Consider the following 11,012-nt stretch of genomic DNA (forward strand, 5'->3'; position numbering starts at 1 on the left):
AAATCACACCTCTCAGAGGTGAGTTATCCCTAAAACATCTAGAAATATCACAAAGACATCTACATTAGATCTCATCAATCTGCAGCTTTTAAAAAAGAAGAAAAACAAAGAAGCAGAATATCTCTGCTATAACATCCCTATAAAATAATCTTCCCCCATCCTCCTTTCTTTCCTTTTGAACTGATGAAAGTAAACTATGCTACTCCCTAGTATCCAACAACTCACAAATTTAAGCCTAATCACAAAAAAAATTAAGAAAAAAAAGAATTTATTTATCTTTAAATATAACTATTATTATTATATGAAGATGCTTTTGATCAAAAAATCCAATGCCAATAATTTTGGTGTTGTGTTAGGGACCCTTATCAGCTCTCTTAAGCAGTTCCAGCCTTCCATATGTGCAATACACATGCACCCAAAATGAATCACTGCTTAGAGAAATGTTATGGTAATGTTCTCATCTTAAGGATCCTGAATCTGTTACTGGAAACGGTTGTGTCTACATTGAAGCTGCGTGTTTGGTTTTTTTTTTTTGCTATACCTGTGATAAAACCAAAGTGCTTCAAAAAGGATTGCATTTACCCCTTAAGAGTCAGCCACAGAAAAACAAATCTTCCATAAAGCTTTTGTGGTGTATTTCTCAATCTATTATCTTCCAAGACATACTTGTTAGTTTTATGTTGTCTCAGCCAAGACTTTTATGTCAAGTGGTGGTAAGAATCTGTAGAGAAATATCAAAGTGTTTTCTTTCAGTTCCTGATACTAACATTTCCCATCTACTGATAAGTGTCATTATCTTAATTCCCAAGATAACGGCTTCTTAAACTCACCAGCCAGCATGCAAGAATATGATTTAAACAATCAAGAAATTCTGTTCTGCCTGAAAAATATGGTACAGAGTTCTGCTTTTTCTTTTTGTCCTTCTTTTCCTAGCAGTTGTCCCAAAGAGGATTATGGGTTTGATCTTGCATTTAGCAATTCATAACAGCCTGATTTAGTTTAGCTTTCAAACAACAACATTCTATGTCTTGCCTATAATCCAAGAGGCAAAGGGCCAAGTGCATCTGTGGTGTGACTGTTAGAAACATCAGAATAATGCAAAGCACTACTTTAACAATTCTCCCAACAAAATATATGAAAACAATATTCTTTTTGTGTCAAATTAGGTGCCTTTATTAATAAAAAGTTAACTCAAACAGTGTCGTAGGCATGCTCCACATTAAAGGTTGGTATGTAGTATGCATACAATGCAACTAATTTGTGATTGCCATTCATTTCAATTTTTTAAACTTTGATTAATCGGGATGTCTTCTCATTTTGTGGGCCATGTCCTCTGATGTTTTCTGTAGTTTCATATCACATTACCAGGGAAGTCTGACATTCCACTTAAATTTGAAAATATTAGCAGCTGATTCAAACACAAAGGAATCCAGTCAAATATGAACCAACATTTTTTTCTTCAACAGAAACAACCACTAACTAAAAATATTTCTTCAGTCAACTTAAAAAAAAATCTTAAAAAGGTGAGGATGGTGCCTTTTTCTGTTTCTTAACATGAAGTTGAACAGAACAGAGAAGATCTCAGTCAGTGCCCAAGGAAATGGGAACAGACACATCTGCTCTTGTTGGATGCAGCATTTGACGAGCGCTCCATAATCTCATATGGGATTTCCAGAGTTTCCCTGCTGGTGTTCCCATTTTCGTAAAAGACTTTACATATTTATTTAAGAAAAAAAGGTACCTCACAGGGAAAGACCTTGGAGCTACAAGAACTCACCTTTCAGTTCCCTTCCTAGATTTTCAAATGAGGTTTCTGTACAGTCTTCTCAGACAAGAATCCTTGACTGAGACTGCTATAGGGCACCTGGAGGAAAAGACTTCCAGCAATACCTTTTCTTGGAGCAGTTCCACTCCATGTCAAATAATCTCAATAATCAGCAATGGAGGCCACAGTATGCAATAACAAGGAAAGACAGTTTCTTGATTAACAAGAGAAACTGGTTTGTATCAGCAAAGGTGTTTGTCTTTTGATCTCTCTTTCTCCCCAGGTATTCTGTAATCATTGGGCTGAGAGAAAAATGACAGCAGTATAGCTTCTTTTTTCCTTCTGGTCTCATGTCCCAAACCAAAAAAAGGGCTTTGGGCTCCCAAATCACCACATCACTCAGTTCTGTAACTACCTGATTATGTTCTGTATCTCAAATTACAAATTACACCTTGCAGAACAAAACTGGTCTGATACAGAGCTACATGAGAGTATAGAAATTCAGTAGTTTCAGGTTTTTTAGAGTTCAAACACCTAAGCAACTCACATTTTACACCCTCAGGTCTTAGTCCAATCACAAAAAGTACTTGGTTTTGCATTATCTATTTACTAGTAAAAAACCTACTACAGCAAATACAATACCATTTTTGTGGTAATCAAAATAGGATACCGGGTGTCATAGGGCCCAAAGATCATCTTTGTTCATTACAATGAGATCAAATCATTACTTGTGTTATCTATGGCAAAATTTTACAAGGAGATTACTTGAATTTATCTGCTTCATTGGTAATCCCTTTCTCCTTCCTCTACCACTCCAGCTTTTTCTAATAAAGATGTACATTTTGGGCTGCAAAGCTATGGTCGTATAGAGCACAACTGGAGCATACTGGCTGCCTTCCCTGGAAAAATCTCTACTTCTATGGACTTGTTACGGGCCCTAGAAATCTTTTATTAAATACCAGGTATGATGCACTCAGCATGTCAGCTTCCAGGGTTTCCAAATTTCCCTCTAGTCTATGCAAAAGTTGGTACTTTCTTAAAGAAACACATCTTGAAGTCTCCTGATTATGTAAGAAAACTTATTCCTCTTGTTTCTTTTTAATTTTGCATCCCACTTTGTTATACAGAACCAAACCATCCAAACTTAACAACAGGTTTTCCAAACGAGAAGATAAATACATTAAAATTAAATGTTTATGTTTTAATTGAGGTTCTTAATGAAAACTTGGTTCCTTGTGATTGAGTTTTATTTCCCTTTTCTGTTTATTTAGACTTGCAGAACTTGAGCATTTTAGAATTTATTTGCTTTGTTGAGCTAAACTTTTGACTTTGTGGGGAACTTTTATAACTTCCAGTTTTTAAAGAATATAAACACTCATCTAAAAGCACCACTGTTCTTTGTTTGTCAGATGTCAGAAATAAACTAAATCTATGGGAAAATAAATGAAGATAATTAAGATACCTGAATTCCTTAGACTAGCAGATGCTGTCAGAGAACTGCAGGAATCAACTGCAGTCCTTCCAAATGGAGAATGAAAGACAAAATAACATGACATGAGGAGAAATATTTAAAATAGGGAAATAGTCCACATGCTGTGCAGGAAGCACAGAGAAGCTGATGATTCAAAATATATTCTAGTGAAGAAAAATGGTCATATAGAGTGACACAATTATTTCAGAAATTTAAAACAGACATAGGCACTGTTTTTAGTATCAACTGGCATATTAGATCTCTGTTTAATATTTTGCATCATGTTTGTAATGAAATTAAGCCACTTGACCTTGAGCAGTTAACAGATGGACTAATTAGAGATTGACTTATTTATGTTATAATTGATAACCAGGTCAGAATGCTAAAATAAAATTAGTTATTAACTTAATTTCACAAATAATAATCACTGCAAGATAAAGGAAACTGGATTTTCCCAATGAGCTAGGAAAAAAATTATGAGAGAGGAATATCATGTGATTTAAAACTTGGACACAGGGTGGGGGGAAATCAGAAATCTACCATCATATGAAAGATCTTTAATTTAAAAAAAAATCCTCAACTTTAAACACACCTGAAATAAATGTAGGAAAGCACAGTTCAACACAGTAAACATATCAAGCATTTTATCAGGGGACACCATACTTGACAAAAAATGCATGGTAACTTATATTAATAAGTTTCTGAATGGGAAAAAAAAAGTGCAAAGCAAAAATCTGCAAAACAATGTATTATCACAGTGTCAGATATATCAAAGCAGAATGCTTATCTCAGTATAAACACTGACAATTTAATAAGAAAATTAAAAACAAAGTATGTTTATGTGCATAAAACAGAATTTGGCAGAACCTGTGTAACAAGAGAAAATCAGTGAGTGGGGTTTGAAAAAAAGCAACAGTTCTCCTCATATATGTGTTGAAACCAGTATGCAAATACAGTGAGGTGTTTAACTTGTCTATAAAATATGATAGAAAGGACAGTTTTAATAAAGTTTTTCCAAGAAAATGCTTCTTAAATGATATAAAACATCAGGGGTAAACTGTATTCTGGTGTGTGCCTCAGCATGATAGCGCAAATATACTGGCTTCATCAAGAAAAAAAGAAAAAACAAACAAACCAAATCTTCATCAGATGGTGAAAGTAGATGTTACTAAATGCTTTTGGATACAACATGCTTAAGTTAACAGTGTGGTCACAGAAATAAAGGATGCTAAAGATGAATGTTGATCCTAACATCATTAATAGGGTCATCACAGTATTGTAATCTGTGTGAGCCATTCAAAAGCACTTTTTCAATAAATACATTCAGGGCAATTTTGTCTCAAATCAAGTCAGAACAGAATCACTCTGACAAAAAGAATTAGTGCTCAACACTTTTAACTTACTTTCATTTACTTTGACTTTTCCTTCTGCCTGTTTCAGTATCAGAAATATCCAGATTCCTGGCTAGAATGCAAAAAGTGAACACCTTTTCCAAATGACTTCTCATTTGGGGGAAAAAGGAAAAAAAAGGAAGAAAGGCAGACCAACATAATGAGAAACTGGAGCAATCTGAGATGTGCCCAAGAAAACAACTTTGTAGATTGGATAGGCTTAAAATGCCAGATTAAGTTTAATGCAGTTATTTATGTAAGACAATAATTTGGCGTAAAAGAAGTTTACCAACCATACCCAGAAAATCTGCAGTCAGCTGTATAGATGGAAAGTCACCAAAATAAAAGCAGCTGTCCAAGGAGGCATCTCTAGCTTGTCAAAACTAAACAGTTTCTCAGAAGTACCCGGAGGATGATGTGAATATTTTAACTTCTGACATTTATTTTCTTGGCACAAGAGCCTTATGGGGAAAAAAACACACAATTCTTCGAAAGTAGTTTGAAATATATGTAACTATCCATACAATATCTATATATAATAGATAATGATTTCCGTATTTCTGCATTGGCTCTCAGTCTAGTTGTTGAGCAGATTCAGGAAATGCAAAAAGATATTTCTTTTTGGCTTTACATTTCCACTCACACCACACACCCACACCCCCTTATTAGCAACTGCAAAGACTGCCATGTAACTGGGAACCCAACTTCATGTTTATGCTAAGTCCTGCCTTTGGAATCCACTCCTATGGTCAGCATGAAAACTCAAGGAGCTAAGGGTAATGCTAACAACTGATAGTATGTTCTAAAATTGGATGGTAGCTGCAAATGGACAGATCTTTTCCTTCCAAGAAAAGGTTATCTGCTCAGCAGGATGCTGGGACCCACTGGCAGAAACAAATGTGCAGCAGTTTGTACTCTGACTTACTGTGTCTAACCTCTGGCTAAATGACTGGGAGGATTTTCCCTTGTAAGCTTTGCTCTCTTACACATCGTGCACAGGTATTAAATCCCCACCATTTTCCATTGCATTCCACAATCTTTACAGGCACTTGGTGTCTCCTTTGAGGCACCCAGCATGTTGCACCCTTCCTTTGTGATGGTGTCCCAGCCAACCGGAATTCCGGGCACGCAGCAAGGGGTAAGGAGAAAAGCACAAGTAGGCAGGGCAGGGATTGGGCAAAACAAAGAATGACAGATGGCTGAGGGCAGCAAAGCAGCCCCTGTGAGGAGCCATGAGAGCCTTACTTCATGTTGTATACATGAAAATAGTGCTGCTGGCCAAGGCAGCGAGTCATAGGAAAAGCTGGAGCTGAGAGGGGACACAGGGAGCAGCCAGTCCCCAGCTGGGCCAGCAGCACCGAGGACTGCCAGGCATGGCTGGGCTCATCAGACAGAACATGGGTGGAGGCCCACAAGCCACTGAAAACTACAGCTGGATTTTGCCAACACGTTTGACTAATCTGGAGAATGTTCCCAGCTCTGCTTTACCACAGTGCTGCTTTGCATGGAGGTACTAACCACATTTGGGAACAGCTCTAAACCCTCTGGACACTGCCACAAAAACTGACAGGAGAAGATGGGCTAACACTGAGGATGTCCTCATCCCTTCTTCCCAGTTTTTTATCTGCCATACTTTCCCCACAGCAAGGTTCAAGTGTTGCTTGCATTGTGGCAGTTGTCCTACTATCCTTGCTTCCCAAGTAAGCATGAAGAACAATCCTTTCTCACCTCCATGATCAATCCATTCTCAATTCTGCACTGTCTTCCAGTCCCTGCCATTCTACCCCATCTTCATGCTGATGGGGAGAAAGTGAAATTCCAACACTCATCCAGTACAAGTAATTGCAAAACATCCAGGGCAATGTTTTTTTTTTTTTTCCACATCGTCCTTTTACTCAAAAAGAGGCCCAGTTATCCTGGTTTTAAACCTCCTTGGAAAAGTTTGAAATGCTTAAGTGGCAAACTAATGTTCAGCACAAAGATCCAAAAGGGAGATATTCTGCTCTCTGAGGGAGACTGCACATTTCCCTTCCAACCCTGGCCTCAGCTGAAGTATTACAATAATGACAGATGAGCTCCTCCAATAAGAGGCTTTCCTTTCCTTGACTTCAGTGGTCAATTTTCCAGAGTTTTACGCAACATTTTAATCTCACGTCCTTCAACTCTATATTCTCCTGCTATGTTGCTTATGAAAATGGCATTAATAGAAACAGAAAATCTGTTAAGCAGGGTAAGTGCTGTATTACATGTGAGAGCAAAACAAGCAGCCCCTGGCACTGAGTACCAAAAGGATTCCATTAAACAGAAGGAATACACTCTTCCAACTGGCACAGTATCATTTCACTTTGTTGACAGTATATAGCATAATGATTATCTGCAGCTGGGATGGGAAAGTATAAATCACATTAATTTTTAAAAATATACTTAGCTATGCAGACCACAGGAATACACAACATTCAAAAATTGATTATGGCAATGGGATTTGATTTTTTTTTTCTTTAAGTGATAATATATATAGGAACTAGGAGCAACTCCCACATCTTCATTAGCAACTTCTTCAGATCATCCAAACTACAGAATCTGCTTTAAATAAATTTGAATAAACACACTTGGCTGACAGTCTTCTCACAGAAAAATGTATTTTTAATTTAAATAAATCTTTAACATTCACTCTTTTGCAACATGCCAATCTACTTGTTGCTTTGATTAAAGAGTCATTTTTAGTTTCACTAGATAAACATTATTAAAGAGATTCTTCCCAAGAATACTGAATAATAAGAATATTTGATCAAGAAAGAAACTCCTTGACAAAGTTATTAGCTACAGATTAATTTCTTTGTGTAAGTGACAGAGACTTACAGGATATTGATAATGACTAGGCAAGCAGTCTATAGGAACCATGCACATTTATCTTTCATCAATCACACTCTTATCTTTTATATATTAAAAAGGAACTCAGAAAGTGATAGCGTAGACAGCTTGCTGACATTTAAATTTCTTGTTTTCTTCACCCTCCTTTTTCTTTACCCCTTAATATAACCCAACTGTGTTAGTCAGCAACTTCTGTTACACAGGACATTGTCTTTGCACAGAACTCAGGGCATGGGATTACAAACCCAGAATATTCGTTCACAGAAGAAACTAAATTCACCATTATGTACATTTGAAATCAGATTTGGCAGAACAGCACTAGAAGTATGGATGTTCAATAACAAAAGACTTCTTATGTTTTAATTCTGTTTTCATCATTTAGCTTGTTTTTCATATCCAAAAATAATCATATATAGGCAAATTCTAACCTTTCTTAAAAACATCCCAGGAAAAAGGATCCAACATCCCAAACAAAGACAAGATATATGTTTACAAAGCAATCATTTACAGAAATTGACCAGAAATTTGTATTTTCATAAAGAAGTAGCACAACTTTCCCTTGCCTACAGTGTAAATATACAGACACTCTTTTTGAAGATCATGCATTTTCCAAAACAAGGCAAGCAAAATGGCGGTGTGTGCGAAGAGTCATCTTTCTTGCCAATAAGGCAAACAACAGGATTAATTAATATTAAGGAAGATGGGAGAGGAAAATTAAGAAAGGCAGGGTTGTCAAGAAATTGTCACCATGAGAGCTGGTCAGAAAACAGTCCTACTCTAAAAAACCCTGAAGTTTTGGAAATCTAATTTTTCTCCTCATCCAGGTGAACCATTCACCCCCAAACTGGAGAGCCCATTGGTTAAGGCACCACCCCATTCATCAGTACTGAAGCAAGCAGTACAGGAGGTGTCTCTCAGTCTCCCTCTCAAAATATTAAGTAGATCCAACATTCATTGAAGTTGATCAACCACAGACCAGCACTAAGAGCCTACAGTCAGGGACAACAAGGACTTTCTCTCACTCAAGAAAAGCACCCTGACTTACCCGGAGAGCAAAGCATGACCTAGCTTATTATGAGCTTGGCTATAGACTAGTTGAGTACCTTTGATCCAAGGAATAAAGTGTGTGTGTGTATGAGTGTGTCTGCAGTGTTTATTTTGCTTTTTTTTTCTTAACTAGCCCATCAGTTGATGAACTTCTGTCACAGGTGAGGGTTTCTCAACAGCAGGTTACCACTATTGGCAATTACAAGCTATTGGCAATGTCTCCTGCTGCCTATTTCTCTGTCATTTGATTTGAGGGAAACAAACCAAGGAAAGTCTCCCTTTAACAGGAATTATTTTTGTGAAAAGTTTTGATGTATCAGCATTTTCCAGTAAAAGAAACCCAAAACATTTTCTCAGAAAATTCCTAACCAGCTCTAGTCATCACTTTTCAGAGAAGCTGTGCGTCCAAAAAATGGAAATTCCAATGTACATGGAAAAGTAGTTCAGAAAAGTATAGTATCATAGTGTCTGTATCTCTGTGCCACCTGCTAAAGAATGCCTGTGAAAACAATATCCTCAGGGAGCAGACTGAGCACTGAAGCTGTAATGAGATTGTTCAGCATCCTACAGAACCACACTCTTCCTTGCACAGGGAAAACAACAGGTTTTACTGCACGTGATGCTGCCAGTCTGTTTTTGACTTGCCCACTCAGATCACAAAATATTCCACTTTGAAATTCCATTTCAAAGTATTTATTTTTTAACTAGAAAGCAGTTAAGTCTTGGAAGCCATGAGCATGCCATACTGTGCCTGATGCATTCAGATTTTGCCCCAGAACCCACTGCCACAGTTCCCTGCCCTTGCTTTGCCTGCTCCTGGCAGATTCTTTCCCTGAATTGTGCCTGTCCTTTGTTTCTGTCTGTGCAAAGGTCTGACCCTAACAATGTTGCCGGAAGGAAGGAAAGGTTTGTAGAAACCTTTACAAACTTTTTTCCTTAAACGACTTCCCAGAGGGCCAATAGAAAGCACAGAGTTGGCTCTTCAGATAACCAGTCCAGGGGGGACACTTCAGGAAAGAAATTCAGCTAAAAGCATCCAGAACTTGATTACTTATTGTTCGTTCCTTGCCCCCCCCCCCCCCATCTCCCGGATTTCAGCGGGAACATCTAATGAAATAACAAGTATTTCAGTCTGGAAATAGCACGCTCATGCTGTTGAACTTCAGCACGGACATTCCCGTTCAGCAATGCACTATCCCGCGCTTTGGGTATTCCTTGTCAACTTCTGTTATTTAACATTTATTCTACCGCTGGAAATTAAGGATACACGGTCGCGTCCTGATAACGGCTGGGAGTACCTCTGGGCAAGGATGCGATTTTCCTTTCCGTGTCTCCCGCCTTCCATCTCTGCCAGTCCTGAGCCAGCCCCGCGCCCACTCCCGCACGGTGCAGGCGCCGGGAGCGGCGGCCCCTCCGCAGCCGCGGGCCGGGACCCGCCTCCCTCAGGGCTGCGCGCCTCGTCCCGGCCGGCTCCGCTCGGCTCCGCGGCGCTGCCAGCCCGCCCGGACACGCAGGGTGAGGCGCTGCCAGCCCCACCTGCGGGCTCAGACCTGCGGGCTGCGGGCAGCGACCTGCGGGCTCAGACCTGAGGGCAGCGCCCGGCGCGCCGCCCCAGCGCCCTCCCTGCCGCGGCGGAGCGGGGCCATGCTGCGGCTGCGAGGCGGACGGGGGTCGCTAGCGAAGTGATAGAAGAACTGACCTGCCGCGGGGATGGCGGTGGGCAGCAGCAGCAGCTGGTGGAGCAGCAAGGCTGGCAGGAGGTGGGTGGCCCGCATGGTGCTGGCGGCCCCCCCGGCGGCTGGCGGGGAGGAGAAGGGGAGATGGCTCCTCGGAGGGACCCCGTGCACCGCCGGTCACTCCAGGAGGCAGTGAGCCGAGCTTTTTATTGCGATGATCTAAGTTTGTTGTGTGATTAACTGGAAAGATCTGGGTCCCAACTCCCTCTTACGGTAAGAAACTGTTTAACAACATCCCCTCTCTGCCTCTTCTTCTCCTCCCCTCCTCAGGAGCTGCCTCCCTTCCCTCCCACCCCTCAACCAGCCCAGGGAGAGGGCTTCCCCCGCCTCATCCCTCCCTCCTTCCCTCCCTCCTTCCCCCCGCCTCTCTCTCCATCCCTCAGAAGCTCGGGAGGAGCAGCCGGGCCGGGTCCCTCTGCTCTTGCCCCTGGGGCTGGTGGCTCCTGCGGCAGGGTTCCCTCACAGTCCCCATTGCCATCTCACCTGCAGCCAGAACAGACCTCTCCTTCCCTACAGACATGTCTCTTCACAACGTCCCACTTTCTGCACCTGCCCCTTGGCCTCATTGCCAGGCAGCACCTCCATCCATTGCTGTTTCACTGGGATTCTCCCACCACATGGATAACTTCACTGTAAGGAAACACCTTTCCTCTGACCTGCCCATGGCCGCCCCCAGCCACCAGCCTGGCCTTTCCATCACCCTCTTTGGCCATCTGACAAATGCCACTTCC

At 40.6% G+C, this 11,012-nt stretch overlaps 1 protein-coding gene across 2 annotated transcripts in view; it reads right to left on the reverse strand.

Moving 5' to 3' along the window:
* The window catches only part of HGF (hepatocyte growth factor), a 55,807-nt gene extending 45,308 nt beyond the window's left edge, over nt 1-10,499 (reverse strand). For both annotated transcript variants that reach the window (XM_030960893.1, XM_030960892.1), the window contains exon 1: nt 10,245-10,499. In XM_030960893.1, the coding sequence (XP_030816753.1) occupies nt 10,245-10,320 (76 nt within the window). In that variant the 5' untranslated portion in view covers nt 10,321-10,499. The remainder of the gene's footprint in view (nt 1-10,244) is intronic.
* Between the last annotated feature and the right edge of the window lie 513 nt (nt 10,500-11,012).

Source organism: Camarhynchus parvulus, chromosome 1A (genome assembly GCF_901933205.1).
Source record: "Camarhynchus parvulus chromosome 1A, STF_HiC, whole genome shotgun sequence".
NCBI classification, from domain to species: domain Eukaryota; kingdom Metazoa; phylum Chordata; class Aves; order Passeriformes; family Thraupidae; genus Camarhynchus; species Camarhynchus parvulus.